The sequence below is a fragment of the Nansenia antarctica genome (assembly GCF_963989245.1).
Source record: "Nansenia antarctica genome assembly, chromosome: 5".
Classification (NCBI taxonomy): domain Eukaryota; kingdom Metazoa; phylum Chordata; class Actinopteri; order Argentiniformes; family Microstomatidae; genus Nansenia; species Nansenia antarctica.
Genome location: NC_137690.1, coordinates 35,892,502 through 35,913,347, shown reverse-complemented (window position 1 = coordinate 35,913,347; position 20,846 = coordinate 35,892,502). Strand labels below are relative to the sequence as shown.

The 20,846-nt window shown below is 48.2% G+C and overlaps 1 protein-coding gene across 12 annotated transcripts in view; it reads left to right on the top strand.

The window, feature by feature from the left end:
• The window catches only part of LOC308157521 (transducin-like enhancer protein 4), a gene marked incomplete at both ends in the record, with an annotated part of 91,864 nt that overhangs the window by 38,169 nt on the left and 32,849 nt on the right, over positions 1-20,846 (top strand). For all 12 annotated transcript variants that reach the window (XM_080531089.1, XM_080531091.1, XM_080531090.1 and 9 more), the window contains one exon: positions 13,714-13,836. In XM_080531089.1, the coding sequence (XP_080387215.1) occupies positions 13,714-13,836 (123 nt within the window). The remainder of the gene's footprint in view (positions 1-13,713; positions 13,837-20,846) is intronic.

Sequence of the window (20,846 nt, the reverse complement as noted above, 5' to 3'; positions counted from 1 at the left end):
ACAGACTAAAACACAGATGACTAAAACACAGACATACTAAAACACAGACATACTAAAACACAGACAGTCTAAAACACAGACAGTCTAAAACACAGACAGACTAAAACACAGACATACTAAAACACAGACATACTAAAACACAGAGTACTAAAACACAGACAGTCTAAAACACAGATGACTAAAACACACACATACTAAAACACAGACATACTAAAACACAGACATACTAAAACACAGACAGACTAAAACACAGATGACTAAAACACAGACATACTAAAACACAGACAAACTAAAACACAGACAGACTAAAACACAGAAAGTCTAAAACACAGACAGTCTAAAACACAGATGACTAAAACACACACATACTAAAACACAGACATACTAAAACACAGATGACTAAAACACAGACAGTCTAAAACACAGACATACTAAAACACAGACAGTCTAAAACACAGACAGACTAAAACACAGACAGACTAAAACACAGACAAACTAAAACACAGACAAACTAAAACACAGACAAACTAAAACACAGACAGTCTAAAACACAGACAGACTAAAACACAGACAGTCTAAAACACAGACAGACTAAAACACAGATGACTAAAACACAGACAGACTAAAACACAGACAGACTAAAACACAGACAGTCTAAAACACAGACAGTCTAAAACACAGACATACTTAAACACAGACAGACTGAAAACACAGACAGACTAAAACACAGACATACTAAAACACAGACAGTCTAAAACACAGACAGTCTAAAACACAGACAGTCTAAAACACAGACAGTCTAAAACACAGACAGACTAAAACACAGACAGACTAAAACACAGACAGTCTAATACACAGACAGTCTAAAACACAGACATACTAAAACACAGACAGTCTAAAACACAGACAGACTAAAACATAGACAGTCTAAAACACAGACAGTCTAAAACACAGATGACTAAAACACAGACAGACTAAAACACAGACAGACTAAAACACAGACAGACTAAAACACAGACAGTCTAAAACACAGACAGACTAAAACACAGACAGACTAAAACACAGACAGACTAAAACACAGACAGTCTAAAACACAGACAGACTAAAACACAGACAGACTAAAACACAGACAGTCTAAAACACAGACAGTCTAAAACACAGATGACTAAAACACAGACAGACTAAAACACAGACAGTCTAAAACACAGACATACTAAACCACAGACATACTAAAACACAGACAGACTAAAACACAGACAGACTAAAACACAGACAGTCTAAAACACAGACAGTCTAAAACACAGACATACTAAAACACAGACATACTAAAACACAGACAGACTAAAACACAGACAGTCTAAAACACAGACATACTAAAACACAGACAGACTAAAACACAGACAGACTAAAACACAGACAGTCTAAAACACAGACATACTAAACCACAGACATACTAAAACACAGACAGACTGAAAACACAGACAGACTAAAACACAGACAAACTAAAACACAGATGACTAAAACACAGACAGACTAAAACACAGACAGACTAAAACACAGACAGTCTAAAACACAGACAGACTAAAACACAGACAGACTAAAACACAGACAGTCTAAAACACAGACAGTCTAAAACACAGACATACTAAAACACAGACAGTCTAAAACACAGACAGACTAAAACATAGACAGTCTAAAACACAGACAGTCTAAAACACAGATGACTAAAACACAGACAGACTAAAACACAGACAGACTAAAACACAGACAGACTAAAACACAGACAGTCTAAAACACAGACAGACTAAAACACAGACAGACTAAAACACAGACAGACTAAAACACAGACAGTCTAAAACACAGACAGTCTAAAACACAGACAGTCTAAAACACAGACAGACTAAAACACAGACAGACTAAAACACAGACAGTCTAAAACACAGACAGTCTAAAACACAGATGACTAAAACACAGACAGACTAAAACACAGACAGTCTAAAACACAGACATACTAAACCACAGACATACTAAAACACAGACAGACTAAAACACAGACAGACTAAAACACAGACAGTCTAAAACACAGACAGTCTAAAACACAGACATACTAAAACACAGACATACTAAAACACAGACAGACTAAAACACAGACAGTCTAAAACACAGACATACTAAAACACAGACAGACTAAAACACAGACAGACTAAAACACAGACAGTCTAAAACACAGACATACTAAACCACAGACATACTAAAACACAGACAGACTAAAACACAGACAGACTAAAACACAGACAGTCTAAAACACAGACAGACTAAAACACATACAGACTAAAACACAGACAGTCTAAAACACAGACAGACTAAAACACAGACAGACTAAAACACAGACAGTCTAAAACACAGATGACTAGGGTGACACAGCCTGGGATTGCCCAACCTCTCTCCTGTTTTTCGGTCATCACACAGCGAGAGGTTGAGGACATCATTAGGACGATGAAGCCTTCCACCTGCGCCCTGGACCCCTTCCCCACAGCCCTGGTGAAGTCCAATCTCTCCACAATAAGTCCTCTCATCACCAAGATCATCAACCACTCCCTCCAGACCGGCCATGTCCCATCTGCACTGAAAACTGCTGTCATCAGACCACTTCTCAAAAAACCCACCTTAGACCCAGAAGTCCTCGCCAACCACAGGCCCATCTCCAACCTTCCTTTCATATCCAAGGTACTGGAGAAAGTAGTTGCTGTTAAACTCAAGGATCACTTAAATCAAAACAACCTCTTTGAGTTTTTTCAGTCCGGCTTCCGCCCTGGCCACAGCACGGAAACGGCTCTGGTCAGGGTCACCAACGACCTCCTGATGACAGCAGATACTGGCTCCCCATCCCTCCTCATTCTCCTGGATCTAACAGCAGCATTCGACACCGTGGACCACAACATCCTCCTTCACCGTCTGCACTCCACCATCGGTCTCTCTGACACTGTCCACAACTGGTTCACCTCATACCTCACTGGCAGAACTGAGCACGTCACCCTGGGAAAGGCAAAATCCCACACCCACAACGTCACCTGCGGTGTCCCCCAAGGCTCGGTGCTGGGCCCCACCTTGTTCACGTTATACATGCTCCCCCTTGGCTTTGTCATCCGCAGGCATGGAATGTCATTCCATTGCTATGCGGATGACACACAGCTCTATCTCAGAGTCAACCCCACCTCCTCTGCACTCCTGCCACTATCCACATTAACCACCTGCCTGGAGGAGATAGAGGCGTGGATGAAGCTCAACTTTTTACAACTTAACAGCTCCAAAACTGAAGCCATCCTAGTCGGCACACCACACCAGGTCCGGTCATCCACCATCACCAGCATCACCTTCTCTGGACAGAACATTCCCCTCTCCTCATCTGTTACCAACCTGGGCGTCAAAATGGACCCTCACCTCACCTACGAGACCCACATCAAACATATCCAAGACAGCTTTCTTTCACCTGAGGAACATCGCCAAACTCCGTCCCGCACTCACTCTGGCAGATGCAGAGAAGCTCATCCACGCCTTTGTCTCCTCCAGAGTGGACTACTGTAACGCACTCCTCATCGGGATTCCTAGCAGCTGCCTCCAGAAACTTCAATACATCCAGAACAGTGCTGCTAGGATCCTGATGAGGGTGCGCAAATATGATCACATCACCCCCATCCTCAAATCACTTCACTGGCTCCCCGTCTCCCTCAGAATCGAATTCAAGATCTCCCTCCTCACCCACCAGTGCATCCATGGAACTGCCCCCCCCTACCTCAAGGAACTCCTCCATACCCCTCAGACCTCCTCACGCACCTTCCGTTCTACTGCCACCAACCTCCTCAAGACCCCCAGGACCAAGCTCCGCACCATGGGAGATCGGGCCTTCTGCTCGGCTGCTCCCAGGCTGTGGAATGCTCTCCCTGACCACCTAAGGGCACCACAGTCTGTGGATGCTTTTAAACGAGGCCTTAAACCCCACATTTTTAATAGAGCCTTTTTTTGGCCTTTTAATTGAAAATGTTTATTGTTTTATCTTCCTGTTTTTAATTGTAGCACTCTGATATTTCTTATGTAAAGTGCTTTTATAAATAAAATGTATTATTATTATTATTATTATTATTATTATTACTAAAACACAGACAGATTAAAACAGATGACTAAAACACAGACAGACTAAAACACAGATGACTAAAACACAGACATACTAAAACACAGATGACTAAAACACAGACAGTCCAAAACACAGACAGTCCTCTTTGGGTTGTGAAGGTGTTTTCCAGGCGACAGATGAGAGAACAGCCATGTTCTGCCATGTTCACAACTGCTCAACATCTGTTTAAAAACGCATAAGCACAGAAGCACTGACATCTTCAATAACAACAGAACCTTTGATTATTTATATACAATGAATACACACACACACACACACACACACACACACACACACACACATCTTTGCCGTCAAAACTTGAGCTTGTCTCTCTGCAGTAAAATAGATTTGTCTTGATGTTAATTAAATATCGAATTAACTGGCTAATTACGCAAATCAACGTTTGGAGAAAAAGCTGCTTGACGTCAAGAAATATTCACTTTCTCTTTTTAACCCTCTCTCTCTCACTCACGCACACACACACACGCACACACACACACACACAGACACACGCACGCACACACGCACACACACACTCTCACACACACACACACACACACACACACACACACACTCACAGACACGGCTTCGTGAGTCATCAACACATACATCTGGGTAAAGGGCAGTGGAAAGGTTATGGTGTGAGTTAGTGGAAAGGTCGATTTAAAGGTCCTGTTTTCTTCTCCTCTCCTCTCTCCCTGTCCATCAGGTAAGGACAGCAGGGGAAGGAAGGATAGCAGGGGAGAGAAGGAGAGCAGGGGAGGGAAGGAGAGCAGGGGAGGGAAGGAGAGCAGGGAAGGGAAGGAGAAGGTGTTACACTAAAGCGGGGTACACACATAAGGAAAACGGCCGATTATCAGATGTATCTTAACATTTTCCTATAACAAAATCCTGTGGTGTGAGGTGTGTTAAGAGTCAATCTCTCCCGACAACCTGCTCGGAAAATGGGCGTGGCCGAAAATCGTAAATATGTGTTCAATACTTACGACCAGAAATCATAGGGTTGCCAGATTTTTTGGTGGGTTTTAGACTGTGGTTAGGGTGGAAAATGCCATTTCCATCTGGCAACCCTGCTCGCGAGTCCAACTATAACGTGGATGGAATGTAGCCAATCAAGAAGCGAGCTGACTTCTTCTTTTCGTTATTCGCACATGGTTGTCTCGTACAGGTCAGTCAGGGTACTACGTTAGATAATAATAACTTTATTATATAACTTTATTTGTATAGCGCTTTTCCTGCAAACGTTGCGGCTCAAAGTTCTTTATTTATTTATTTTGTCATTTAAAGGCAATATTAAAAGGATGGGTTCACGCGAGATTTCTGGCTTGGGGAACGAGACTCTAGAGAGTCGAGTCTTTCGTAACGAAAATCTTTATGTCTGTGGGGTGCTGAAATGGGGAAATTGGCGCACACCACACACAATACGATCAAGGCTGTTAAATCCAAGATTTAGTTTCTTCATGTGTGGGGTCTGTCTCAGATAAGATTTCGGTTAAGATTTTGAAAATCCTTATGTGTGTACCCCGCTTAAGGGGGAGGCTGTTGTGCCTCCTAATCCGACACGCCCCCGTGAGCCTCGTTCTGGCGCCCCCTCCCGGCCGGATTGAGTGGGCCGGATCTCTGGCTCTGTTTGCAGCAGGTGTGGGCTATTACGTTTCAGCCCAGCTGTCCCAATCACCACCTGGACAGCCGCCTACTTAACCCTGCTACAGACGGAGATCCAACGCTTGGACATAACTTTCTGTATGGACCCCCTCTGACTACTCTCATCTGGATTTCCCTCCCTGGCTCGACCCCTGGACTCCCCTCTGGACTACTCTCTCATGGATCACTCTCCCTGGCCCGAAAAGGATCTCGGACTTTGCTCACTAGGGTAGTATCGCAGCACATAATACAACACCCTTGACCTCATACACGCACACACACATAGTATAATTACACACCCCATAACTATCGCCTGCATCACACATTATGTTTATTTTTCCACTAGTTAGTGTAGGGCCTATTTCTTTGTTTATATAATCCATAATAAATCATTATATATTCTCCTGGCCTCTGTCTCTGTTTCTCTGGGGTTCCACCACATTTGGCTTTTCCAGTTTCAAGGTGTGCATAACAGTATGTCCAAGCCATTATGAGCCAAGGTGGAACTCCAGAGAACAAGGGTGGTTCCCCGGGTATTGGGGTTCTCCCATTAGTCGTAGATTTACGCAGAGAGGTAAATAGCCATGCTACGCAACTTACCAGTCTGCAGGCCGAGCTCCAGAAGGCCTTCCCCACGGTCCAAGGCCAGATAGCCGTACTGGAGAATACCACCCGTGCCACCGTGGGGGCTGTAAATAGTCTCGAGACGAAGATGGACGCCCTGTCCGGGTCTCTCGCCTCCATCCAGCGTTCTCTGGACCTTATCGCCGCTGGCAGCAGACCACCCCCTGACACGAGTTCCATATCTGGGCAGATGACTAATCCCCCGGTCGATCCTGTGAACCCCGTTTCGCTCTATCCTCCTGTCGCTCACTGGGAACCCAGGTTAGTCAGCCCCGCTCCATTCCATGGTGACTTTGATTGTTGTCGGGGTTTTCTGACCCAGTGCGAATTAGTATTTACGCACCAGCCTTCCAAGTACTCCTCCGACGGGGCCAAGGTAGCGTTTATCATGTCTCTACTCGCTGACAAAGCGCTCAAATGGGCCATAGCCGCTGTCGGGAGCAGTTCAAGATACTCCACGGATTACCCCCTGTTTAAAGCGGAGTTCCGGTTCGTGTTCGACCACCCCCAGGACGGGCAGGATGTAACCGGCCGCTTGTTAGCCATCTCCCAGGGTTCCCGCTCTGTAGCCGAGTACATGGTCGAGTTCCGTACTCTAGCCACGGAGACAGGCTGGAATGACGGAGCCCTCCTCAGCCTTTTCCACAAGGGGTTACATGATTCCATCAAGGACCTGTTGGTGCGCGACGATCCCGGCACCCTTAATGAGCTGATTACCCTGGCCCTTAGGATGGATGCACGCCTCCAGGTACGACGCACCGACCGCGTCCAGCGAGCTGTCACGCGCCCCACTACCGATCGCGCCAGAACGACCCCGCCCCCTTCTCTGCCCATGCTGCCTCCTCTCGTGGCTACTTCCGGGGCTGGGGAGCCCATGGAGATCGGCCGCTCTCGGCTCTCGCGAGAGGAGCGAGAACGGAGGCTTCTCAACAAGCAGTGCCTGTACTGCGGCAAGGAGGGGCACATCATCCGGGCGTGTCCTGTCCGGCCAAAAGACCCAGCTCACCAGTAGGGGGCATACTGGTGAGCAACACCTCTCTCTCTCAGCCCCAGGTCACCCCCAGTCGCCTATTCCCTGCCACTCTCACCTGGGGGAAGGACACCCTGTCTGTCAGCGCCCTCATCGACTCCGGGGCTGATGGTTGTCTAATCGATGAAAACTTAGTCCACCAGGCGGGCATCCCCCTAGTCCTTCTAGACCGCCCCATCATGCCTAGGGCCATTGATGGCCGTTCCCTAGGAACTATCACCCACACCACTGGGCTTATATCTCTTACGATCTCTGGGAATCATACCGAGGAGATCCGGTTCTTTGTCCTTCAGATCCCCACGTCTCCCCTGGTGCTGGGTAGACCCTGGCTCGAGAGACATGAACCTCACATCTCCTGGGCTTCGGGCCAGATCCTAGGCTGGAGAGGTACGTGTTACGCCTCCTGCCTTCGCTCCGCCCTGTCTCCCTCTAGCGACCCCAAGTCTAAGATCACTCCGCCTGACCTCACCGGGGTTCCTCACATCTACCACGACCTAGCCCAGGTGTTCAGCAAGGACGAGGCACTCTCCCTTCCACCCCATCGCCCGTATGACTGTCCTATAGACCTCCTGCCTGGTGCCACCCTTCCTAAAGGTAGACTTTACAGCCTCTCACTCCCTGAAAAGGAGGCGATGCGTAACTACATTACGGAGTCCATCAACTCTGGTATCATCCAGCCCTCCTCCTCTCCCCTCGCGGCTGGATTCTTCTTCGTATCCAAGAAGGACGGTGGGCTCAGACCTTGCATTGATTTTCGGGCTCTGAATGACATTTCTGTAAAGAACCGTTATCCCCTTCCCCTCATTAGCTCCACCTTCGAACCCCTCACCCATGCCAAGGTATTCACCAAGCTGGACCTACGTAACGCCTACCATCTAGTCCGCATCAGGGAGGGGGACGAGTGGAAGACCGGGTTTAACACCCACCTCGGCCATTTTGAATACCGCGTCATGCCTTTTGGTCTATCTAATGCCCCTGCTATTTTCCAGGCCCTGGTCAACGATGTCCTTCGGGACATGTTAAACATTTTTGTTGTTGTGTACCTTGACGACATTCTTATTTTTTCTCGGTCCGTGGAGGAGCACCACCAGCACGTCCGGCTAGTCCTGCAGAGGCTCCTGGAGAACCGCTTATTCGTGAAGGGGGAGAAGTGCGTTTTCCACACCAGCTCGGTCACCTACCTGGGTAATGTGGTGGAGGACGGACAGATGCGGGCGGACCCTGCCAAGGTCAAGGCCGTTGTGGAGTGGCCTCAGCCCACGGACCGGACCCAACTTAGACGCTTCCTGGGGTTCGCGGGATTTGTGAGGCGGTTCATTAAAGGGTTCAGCCAGGTCGCAGCGCCGCTCACTGCGCTTACCTCCACCTCACGGCCCTTCTGCTGGACCGCCGCTGCTGAGACCGCTTTCGGCACACTAAAACACCTGTTCTCCTCCGCGCCAGTGCTGATCCACCCCGACCCCGAGAGACAGTTCATCGTAGAGGTAGATGCTTCGGACACGGGGATCGGGGGGGTCCTCTCTCAACGGTCGGGGGAGGACCAGAAGATACACCCTTGCGCCTACTTCTCTCGGCGCTACGAACCCGCGGCCCAAAATTACGACGTGGGCAACAAGGAGCTGCTGGCGGTTCACGAGGCCCTGAGGGAGTGGAGACACTGGCTGGAGGGAGCCAAACTACCGTTCCTGGTGTGGTCTGACCATAGGAACCTCACTTACCTTGGGTCCGCCAAGAGGCTCAACTCTCGACAAGCCCGCTGGGCTCTTTTTTTTAGTCGTTTCGACTTCACCCTTACCTACCGTCCCGGCTCCAAGAACGTCAAAGCTGATGCTCTCTCCCGCCAGTTCCCCAAGGCGGATTCGGGTGTCGCTGAGGGGCGAGATACCATCCTGTCCCCGTCCCGGGTGGTGGGGTTCGTAACCTGGCCCGTCGAGGCTTTGGTGAGACAGGCTCAGCGGGCCGAACCAGACCCTAGGACCGGACCCCCTAACCGTTTGTTTGTGCCTACAGCTGTCCGAGCCAGGGTGTTGGAGTGGGGCCACTCCAGCTGCTTCGCTTGCCACCCCGGCGAGCGGCGGACGGCGGCATTCATCGGGAGGAGGTTCTGGTGGCCCAATCTCAGGGGGGACACCAGGGAGTTTGTGGCCGCCTGTACGGTGTGCGCCCGTAGTAAGGCCTCCCATCGGCCTCCTGCGGGTCTCCTGCAGCCTCTCCCGGTGCCCAGCCGACCGTGGTCGCACATCGCCGTGGACTTTGTTACTGGGCTCCCTGTCTCCCAGGGGTGCGACACCATTCTCACCATCGTGGACCGGTTCTCCAAGGCGGTCCACTTCGTTCCCCTCCCGAAACTGCCCACAGCGGCCGAGACGGCGGACCTCCTAACTCTCCACGTCGTACGCCTCCACGGGATCCCCTCGGATGTGGTTTCTGACCGGGGCCCCCAGTTCGTCTCCAAGGTCTGGCGGGCCTTCTGCAGAGGCATTGGGGCCACCACCAGTCTCACCTCCGGGTACCACCCTCAGTCCAATGGGCAGGCCGAGCGGGCCAACCAGGCTCTGGAAGCCGCTCTCCGATGTGTCTCCGCCCACAATCCCTCCTCCTGGGCGAAATACCTGCCGTGGGTGGAGTACTCCCTCAACACTATGGAGAGCGCCGCCACTGGTATGTCCCCATTCGAATGTTCCCTGGGTTACCAACCCCCTCTGTTTCCCCAACAGGAGCTGGAGGTGGCGGTCCCAACCACCAGGGCCCATCTCCGCCGGTGTCGCAACGTGTGGAGGACCGCCAGGGCGGCGTTGCTCCGCGCCACCGAGCGCGCCCGGCGGAGCGCGAACCGGCGGAGGGTGCCGGCCCCTGACTACCAGCCAGGTCAGAGGGTTTGGCTGTTGGCCCGGGACCTGCCCCTCCAGACCTCCCAAACCTCCACCCGGAAACTCAACCCCCGGTACGTTGGTCCCTATCCCGTGGACCGTATCGTCAACCCCACGGCGGTACGTTTGACCCTTCCTCCCTCCCTCAAAATTCACCCGGTGTTCCATGTCTCCCAGCTTAAACCTGTGGCCGCCAGCCCTTTGTCTTCCCCCAGCCCGGCTCCGCCGCCGCCCCGTGTCCTGGATGATGGGGACCCGGTATGGACGGTAAACAAACTACTGGAGGTCCGCCGCCGGGGTCGCGGGTTTCAATACCTAGTGGACTGGGTTGGCTACGGGCCCGAGGACCGGACTTGGGTGCCTGCGTCCTATCTCGCCGACCCGTCCTTATTGGAGGATTTCTACCGAGCCAACCCCGGGGCCCTGGGTCCGTCGTCCGGTGCCTCCCCTGAGGAAGGGGGTACTGTTGTGCCTCCTAATCCGACACGCCCCCGTGAGCCTCGTTCTGGCGCCCCCTCCCGGCCGGATTGAGTGGGCCGGATCTCTGGCTCTGTTTGCAGCAGGTGTGGGCTATTACGTTTCAGCCCAGCTGTCCCAATCACCACCTGGACAGCCGCCTACTTAACCCTGCTACTGACGGAGATCCAACGCTTGGACATAACTTTCTGTATGGACCCCCTCTGACTACTCTCATCTGGATTTCCCTCCCTGGCTCGACCCCTGGACTCCCCTCTGGACTACTCTCTCATGGATCACTCTCCCTGGCCCGAAAAGGATCTCGGACTTTGCTCACTAGGGTAGTATCGCAGCACATAATACAACACCCTTGACCTCATACACGCACACACACATAGTATAATTACACACCCCATAACTATCGCCTGCATCACACATTATGTTTATTTTTCCACTAGTTAGTGTAGGGCCTATTTCTTTGTTTATATAATCCATAATAAATCATTATATATTCTCCTGGCCTCTGTCTCTGTTTCTCTGGGGTTCCACCACATTTGGCTTTTCCAGTTTCAAGGTGTGCATAACAGAGGCTAGGTGACAGTCTCAGGTGTGTGTGAGGCTGGTATCGGTCTGCTGTGATCTGGTGTTTGTGAGGCTGGTACTGTGTTCTGGGGCCGCATTTATAAAAAAGTACTTGAACGTCATCTTTGAGTTTCACGTAAGCACATTTTTCTAAACGGACGTAAGCATTATTTATAAAACGGGCTGCGATGGTTTAAAATTGCATACGTGCTTCCTTCTATAAATGCCAATGCAGGTAAAATGAACGCAGGTGAATGAGGTTTGTATTAACGCCCTGTGATAGCGGCTCAATTATAGCGGCTGAATTAAGCCAAGTGCCATAATATAGGGTAGTCTGGAAGCGGGAGAGGGCAGAGAAGGGTGGCTTCTCGGTAAGTTGCATTTGTAACGTTTGATCATGACAACTAAACAGGCAAATGCTTATACTAAGTAGGCTACTCAAGTTGTAAAAGAAAATCAGGGGAGGTGGTGGATTTGATCATATGAGGACAATTTTAGCATCCCCACAGCGTCAGTGACTTCAGTGACTTCAGTGTCAGTAACCCTAACCCTAACCCGCACCTTGAAATAGCAGTAATACCACGTTCATTGATAAAATGACATAAAGTATGGAAAGAGGGGATGGCCGTTTTAGAAGGGGGACGATTTTGACTGTTTTTATTTCAGGGGGGATGCCATCCCCCCTCATCCCCCCTCAACTCGAGTGCTGCTTATACTGTAATAATATAATGGTCTTATTCTTATCAGGTGACATTGAAAACATGGCTGCGAACTCCCTTTGCGAACTCCCAGACACCGGAGAAAATCCAGTATAATTTAGCGCATGGCCGGGCAAGGTCCGTTGTGGAACGCACTAGGCATGTTGAAGGGGAGATAGACAGCTCCGGAGGGATATAAAGAAAGACTGAAATACAATCATAAACATCAGTTCCCTTTAAATCTTGAATTAAACTCATTTTCTCGGCTGGTAACAACATCGTTAATTTTATTACGAGCCACTTGCATGAATTACAGTAGGCAGTACGGCTCACATGCCTATAATAACTCCGCATAACCAGTAGGTAATGTGCATACGCAAGGTCAATACCCGACGTCGAGCTACGATCATTTCCACGGTCAAATCGACTCACGTTGGAGTTGGGGGGATGGGGGATTTTATCATATGAGGACAATTTTAGCATCCCCACAGCGTCATTGACTTCAGTGTCAGTGACTTGGTAAAAATGTCATTGCATGTGTGCGTGCCCCCTCGCCCACAGTATTTTACTCAATATGCGCAAAACTAAATGTTGAAATAGCAGTAATACCACGTTCTTTGATAAAATTACATAAGGGATGGAAAGGGGGGATGGCAGTTTTAGAAGGGGGATGATTTTGAACGTTTTTATTTCAGGGGGGATACCATCCCCCCTCAACTTCAGTGCTGATGACAACTAGCCAGGCAAATGCTTATACTGTAATAATATAATGGTCTTATTCTTATTAGGTGACATTGAAAATATGGCTGCTCACTCCCAGACACCGGAGACACCGGAGAAAAATCCAGTATAATTTAGCGCATTAGGCATGTTGAAGGGGATGACAGCTCCGGAGGAATATAAAGGAAGACTGAAATACAATCATAAACATCAGTTCCCTTTAAATCTTGAATTAAACTAATTTTCTCGGCTGATAACAACATCGTTAATTTTATTACAAGTCACGTTCACTTCGCATGAATTACAGTTTAGGCAGTGCGGCTTACATGCCTGTAATAACTCTGCATAACCAGTAGGTAATGTGCGTACGCAAGGTCAATACACAACGTAGAGCTACGATCGTTTCCACGGTCAAATGGACTCACGTTGAAATTGTATAAATCACTACGTTGACGTGGTTTTCTACGTACGACACGGCTAAGATCAACATTTTATCTAAGTACTTTCTATAAATGAGGCCCCAGGTGTTTGTGAGGCTGGTACTGTGATCTGGTGTGTGTGAGGCTGGTATCGGCCTTCTGCGATCTGGTGTTTGTGAGGCTGGTATCAGCCTTCTGTGATCAGGTGTTTATGAGGCTGGTATCGGCCTGCTGTGATCTGTGAAAGTCAATGGCCATGTTGACATGTTGTTATTCTTATTATTCTTTATGCTGTAATCTCGAAAACTCACATGTTAATCTGTAAACAAATGATATGTTCACTCTTTTAGGATATTTCCTAAGTCCTATGTAGTTGCAACATACATTTTTACAGTTCTCTGTCATTATTATCAATATATATATGTATATATATATATATATATATATATATATATATATATATATATATTTATCCCTCTCCCCCCCCGCCCGCTCCAAGAGCTCATCTGTATCCCCATCAGCCAGTTTCCGAGCTGGAGAGAAGCACAGGAGCTCGGGGGACTACTCCCTAGAGAGCAAGAAACAGAAGACGGAGGACAAGGAGCTGGCCTCCACACGCTATGTGAGTGATACTGTCATGCTATCTTAACACCAGAACAGCCATGAGGGTCATTTGACCCCTGTGAGTAAAGAAAAATGGTAGATCTTTGCACTCAATAACATTTCAGGACCCTCCTTTCATGACTTTTCCTAGATATGTGCGTTCTACCACCCAGTATCCTTACATTTAATCAAAATCCCATCAGGATAAGCTAGTATGAAGCTATTTTGCCATTTTTCTGTATAGGAAGCAGGCTAATTTACAACCGTGTGTCATAGTGTGTCATCATGTGTAGGAGGTCAGCATGTGTGTGTAGTAGGTCATCATGTTTAGGAGGTCATCATGTGTGTGTAGTAGGTCATCATGTGTAGTAGGACATCATGTGTGTGTAGTCGGTCATCATGTGTGTGTAGTAGGTCATCATGTGTAGTAGTTCATCATGTGTGTGTAGGAGGTCATCATGTGTAGTAGGTCATCATGTGTGTAGGAGGTCATCATGTGTAGGAGGTCATCATGTGTGTTTAGTAGGTCATCATGTGTAGTAGGTCATCATGTGTAGGAGGTCATCATGTGTGTGTAGGAGGTCATCATGTGTGTGTAGGAGGTCATCATGTGTAGTAGGTCATCGTGTGTAGTCGGTCATCATGTGTGTGTAGTAGGTCATCATGTGTAGTAGGTCATCATGTGTGTGTAGTAGGTCATCATGTGTGTTTAGTAGGTCATCATGTGTGTGTAGTAGGTCATCATGTGTGTGTAGTAGGTCATCATGTGTAGTAGTTCATCATGTGTGTGTAGTAGGTCATCATGTGTGTGTAGTAGGTCATCATGTGTGTGTAGTAGGACATCATGTGTGTGTAGTCGGTCATCATGTGTGTGTAGTAGGTCATCATGTGTGTAGTAGGTCATCATGTGTGTGTGTAGTAGGTCATCATGTGTAGTAGGTCATCATGTGTAGTAGGTCATCATGTGTGTAGTAGGTCATCATGTGTGTGTGTAGTAGGTCATCATGTGTAGTAGGTCATCATGTGTGTGTAGTAGGTCATCATGTGTGTGTAGTAGGTCATCATGTGTGTGTAGTAGGTCATCATGTGTGTAGTAGGTCATCATGTGTGTGTAGTAGGTCATCATGTGTAGTAGGTCATCATGTGTGTAGGAGGTCATCATGTGTGTGTAGGAGTTCATCATGTGTGTAGGAGGTCATCATATGTGTGTAGGAGGTCATCATGTGTAGTAGGTCATCATATGTGTGTAGGAGGTCATCATGTGTGTGTAGGAGGTCGTCATGTGTAGGAGGTCATCATGTGTAGTAGGTCATCATGTGTGTAGTAGGTCATCATGTGTGTGTAGGAGGTCATCATGTGTAGTAGGTCATCATATGTGTGTAGTAGGTCATCATGTGTAGTAGGTCATCATGTGTGTGTAGTAGGTCATCATGTGTGTGTAGTAGGTCATCATGTGTCTGTAGTAGGTCATCATGTGTGTGTAGTAGGTCATCATGTGTGTAGTAGGTCATCATGTGTGTGTAGGAGGTCATCATGTGTAGTAGGTCATCATATGTGTGTAGTAGGTCATCATGTGTAGTAGGTCATCATGTGTGTGTAGTAGGTCATCATGTGTGTGTAGTAGGTCATCATGTGTGTGTAGTAGGTCATCATGTGTAGTAGGTCATCATGTGTGTGTAGTAGGTCATCATGTGTGTGTAGTAGGTCATCATGTGTGTGTAGTAGGTCATCCTGTGAGTAGTAGGTCATCATGTGTAGTAGGTCATCATGTGTAGTAGGTCATCCTGTGAGTAGTAGGTCATCATGTGTGTAGTAGGTCATCATGTGTAGTAGGTCATCATGTGTGTGTAGTAGGTCATCATGTGTGTGTAGGAGGTCATCGTGTGTAATAGGTCATCATATGTGTGTAGTAGGTCATCATGTGTGTGTAGTAGGTCATCATGTGTAGTAGGTCATCATGTGTGTGTAGTAGGTCATCATGTGTGTGTAGTAGGTCATCATGTGTAGTAGGTCATCATGTGTGTGTAGTAGGTCATCATGTGTCTGTAGTAGATCATCATGTGTAGTAGGTCATCATGTGTGTGTAGTAGGTCATCATGTGTGTGTAGGAGGTCATCATGTGTGTGTAGGAGGTCATCATGTTTGTGTATTAGGTCATCATGTCTGGTTTTCCTTCTGGGTCACTGCTGATGGCCACCATGTGATGCATGGTTATGTGATGCATGGTCACGTGATGCATGGTCACGTGGTGCACGGTGCAGAACCATGTGTAAACCGTGAGGGTCTCTTCATGACCAGTGTTGAGCGCAGTTGTCTCTGCGCTCTCAAGGTTTTTCCTGCATTGAAAAGGCTGAGGCGGACCGCTTAAGGTTCTTCTTTGCCCCGCCTAAGCCTTCTAGGAGAAATCTCAACAAAAAAAAGAAAGAGAAAATGTTTAAAAGTTTTAGCAAGACAGAGAGGAAGCAGTGACACAAACAACTCGCTTTTCGGTGAACATCGCTTTTTTTCACATCAATTTGGGTTACTTTTTAAAAACTACATTTACATAAAATGTTTGGCATTTAGCAGACGCCTTCAACCAAAGCGACTTACAACAAATACATTTGATTAAGTAAGTGAATCATCTATCCACCAGTCATAGCAGGAAAAAGTTATCTATGCTAAGGCCTGGGGCCATTCGCAGTCGTCGTGCTAGAAGAAGGATGAGCTTTTTTTCTTATTATGACACTGGGGAAACAGTACAGGAGGGTAGTAGATGTCTCAGGAGGGACACTTTCCCCTCCGTTTTGTGCGTTCACGTTTAGGGTAGTGGTGTCCCAATTCATTTTTCATCGAGAGCTAGGGGTAAGGGGGAGGGCTATCCACGGCTTCGTTTGGAGATTTTCGGGGGGCACGTTTGATTCGGAGCCATGACCATTCGCCCCAGCATGCATTGTTAATCATCTACAGACATTTTATTTTGCTCTAGTTAATGCGGAACACAGCCACAAATGTAATTTACTTTTTCTGTAATTACTTATTAATAAAGATTTGAAAAATTATGATAACCATCTTATTATCTTAGTTTAAAAAAACAGCTTTTATGCCGAGGTGCTGTGTCTAACGTTACAGGCTGATTTGTGCATGACAGTCGCGCATTATGACATATTTCCATGTCTGATGGCATATGACACCTACTAATGTCATTTCAATGCGTTATAGACCTTTTCTTTACAACAAGCATAACAAAAAAATCGCTGTTATGCCGAGATGCTGTGCCTATGCTTAACATAGAAAGTTCCACAGTCCAGCGCGCTCGGGTTTAGCAGTAGAGGACTGGTACCTGATCACTTCCATTAGACTACCAAAGCAGGACACCGCAGCACTCATATCTGCGCGTTTGTCACAGGGTGACAGTCACCCTGTTCCTCTGCCCTGGCGTCAGTCTCATGGAAGCGTCAAGCACAGCCTTCCCCATAGAAATACATCGGAGAGCGATTCACATTTCAGAGATGTACAATCATGTTTATTTAGAAATAAATTATTACCTGTCGCGTTTGACAGCGGATGATGGTAGACATATTTAATGTAAAGTTATCTATCTAATGTTAGGCTGTTATGTGCATGATAGGCGTGCATTTTGATCTAGTTCCATCACATTTCCCCCCCATATAGACCTTGTAGCCTATATGACGCTATAGTTGTATAGCAGGACTTATTAAACCAAAACGACCCGCAATCTAATCCGAGCAGTTGTTATTATGTAATATTATTGATGGATGTGCCGTTTTTGATGGAGAGCAGTGAGCGGGAGACTCATCAAGGAGCATGTAGTTGACTAATGCGGTGGACAGCGGCTGTTTCCAGCGTTCCTGTCACATCGGATTTCAGAACGCCATACAAATAAATCTGCACTCCCTGTAAGTCATGCATGTTTCCCTTTGATGGCATATGATGCCGTAAATCTAACTAAAGTTCAGCCGCGAAGTTGTTGCACTGTTGTCCTATATCAGTGCAGACTGGCAGGATAGGAGCACAGGTTTCATACAGGTTAGAGCTCCGTTATTCTGTCATGGTCTGATAATGAAGCATTGTTCTTTTTTATTTGATGACTTTTGATCGATTGATAGCGTAAAACTTAAGTTGTGAATGAATCTCGAGCGTCAATGCTTTTCTATCATACTACTGATGACGTATCAGGGTCTTGAAGGGTTGTCCCATTTAATAGGGGAAGATTACAACCACTATGGCTTGTGGCTCTGTTCAGAGGCCTTGTCTCAAAAGCGAGTGGCACTCGAAAACGAGCCATAAGGGAATCGGGATTCGGCCTTAAGGTGTAGGTCGGTCTTCAGTCTATGGCGGAGGATGGGGAGTGATTCTGCAGTTCTGACAGCAGTGGGAAGCTCGTTCCACCAGCGGGGAGCCAGTATAGTGAAGAGACGTGACCGTGCTTGCAGGTAGGCAGTGACTGTTCCCTTTGCTGCCTGGCACCAGGGTTCTGAATCTGATACGAGCTGCTGGAGCCAGTGAAGGGTGCGAAGGAGGGGGGTAACATAAGAACATTTGGGGAGGTTGATCACCAGAGGGGCAGCAGCATTCTGGATGAGCTGCAGAGGTCTGATGGTGGAGGTGGGGAGCCCGAAGAGTAGCTCAGTCTTGTTAAGGTTGAGCTTGAGGTGGTGGGCTGACATCCATGGAGAGTAAGGCACACAGAAACACGTGTTGCCGCTTGTGAGTCAGAGGGGGGGAAAGACAAGAAGAGTTGACTGTTGTCTGTGTAGATGTGGTAGGAGAACCCATGTGAGGAGATTACCAAGCCAAGAGAGGAACCTAGCGGGCTGCCCCGTTTCCCGAGGTCCCTGGACAGGCGCTGTAGCGATGGCCCTTGCGACCGCAACGGAAGCAGCGCTGCTCGTCTAGCCGACACCGCCTCTCTGTGCTGGAGAGGTGTGTTGCGCCCAGCTGCATGGCCTCCTCCTCCTCCGTGGTCTCCTCCGGGAACCACCGAGCCTCCCTAACAGGAGGAGGTTGGGACGGAGCGCCCCTCGACGAGCCTCTCTCACGTGACCGCTCTCGACGCCAATTGTCCACACGCACCGAGAGCTCCACTATGCCGTCTAGCCGCTCTGGGAGCTCCCGGAGGGCAAGTTGGTCCTTCATTGCCTCTGAGAGCCCCTGGGCATAGAGTACGACCAGGGCATTCTCCTCCCAACCCGCCTCCTTAGCTAGAGTACGGAACTCGATGGAATAATCCGCCACCGAGCAATCCCCCTGTCGACACGCCATGAGCCGCCGTCCGGCTTCGTGCCCCGATATCACCCGGGAGGTGTCGAATATTTTGCGTAACTCCCGGGTGAATGCTGTAGCGTCAGAGCACGCCGGCGACTGACTCTCCCACTCGGCCGTGGCCCAGGACAGGGCACGTCCCGTCAACAGGGTGATGATGTAGGCCACTCGGGACTGCTCGGTGGGGAAGGTCAGGGGCTGCAAGCTGAAGATCAATGAACACTGAGTCAGGAACTCTCTGCAGCCCTCTGGACGTCCATCATAGCGTTCGGGAGGAGGTAGTCAGGGTTCCCGAGTGGTCACTGGAGGTGGAGGAGGCACGGCTGCTGCTGCTGCTGCCGCTGGAAGGTTGGGGTTGATCTGAGCGGCCACCAGGCTATTCACGGCGATGGTCAGCTTCTGGATCTCAGCTAACATCGCCAGCTGGTTCCGCTCCTGCTGGGCTACCTTAGCCCCTTGGGTATTCAGCACCGTGCGGATCTGATCTGCCTCTGCTGGGTCCATAGTGGTCGGTTGTTCTGTTACGGGTAGCTAATGTATTTGGACCCTGGTGCAGAGCAGAACAGAGTAGATCGATGCAGGAGTATGATTCAAAATAAAGGTACTCTTTATTTGAGCAAACATGAATAATAAACCGCACAGTAAGCGATGAAACAAAAGAGGAGAAAGCAAGTCTCAGATGAATGCTTAAATAATAATAGAAAGCAAAAACAACAAAAACAAAAGAGGAGATGGCTTTTGCCTCCCAAAACGCCGTTAATAGAATATGGCAAGGCAAGCTACTTACAATAGTCATTCGGTACTTATTTCCTAGGCAGACGAGGAACGATAAGGCTATGATGACACGCACACACACACAACGCAACGTATAGTGAACAACCGACAACGAGAGGGGAAACAGAGGGATATAAATAGCCACAGCCAAACAAGACACACCAGGTAACAATCAGTAATGAGGACAGACAAAAATACATACATAAACACCAGAGGACGCCAAAGGGTCGCTCCACAATAAGAGCGACCCCCCAAACCTTACAATCAGTGATGGTAGCAGGCGTTTCATCAGACATTCCATCAGTCCGAATCACCGTCAACATTCTGTAGTCACTCCAACACTGCCTTCGGGTCAGATCTCTTTCCAGCCGTTGTGAATTACACACACTGATTAGATCTCACATTAGCTGACTGAAAAAGAATCCTATCCATGATGTAGGGTGTGTCTTCTACAGGGTGTGATGTAGGGCGTGTCTTCTTCAGGGTGTGATGTAGGGTGTGTCTTCTTCAGGGTGTGATGTAGGGTGTGTCTTCTTCAGGGTGTGATGTAGGGCGTGTCTTCTTCAGGGTGTGATGTAGGGTGTGTCTTCTTCAGGGTGTGATGTAGGGTGTGTCTTCTTCAGAGGCTGGGTGTGATGTAGGGTGTGTCTTCTTCAGGGTGTGTCTTCTTCAGGGTGTGATGTAGGGTGTGTCTTCTTCAGGGTGTGATGTAGGGTGTGTCTTCTTCAGGGTGTGATGTAGGGTGTGTCTTCTTCAGGGTGTGATGTAGGGTGTATCTTCTTCAGGGTGTGATGTAGGGTGTGTCTTCTTCAGAGGCTGGGTGTGATGTAGGGTGTGTCTTCTTCAGGGTGTGTCTTCTTCAGGGTGTGATGTAGGGTGTGTCTTCTTCAGGGTGTGATGTAGGGTGTGTCTTCTTCAGGGTGTGATGTAGGGTGTGTCTTCTTCAGGGTGTGATGTAGGGTGTATCTTCTTCAGGGTGTGATGTAGGGT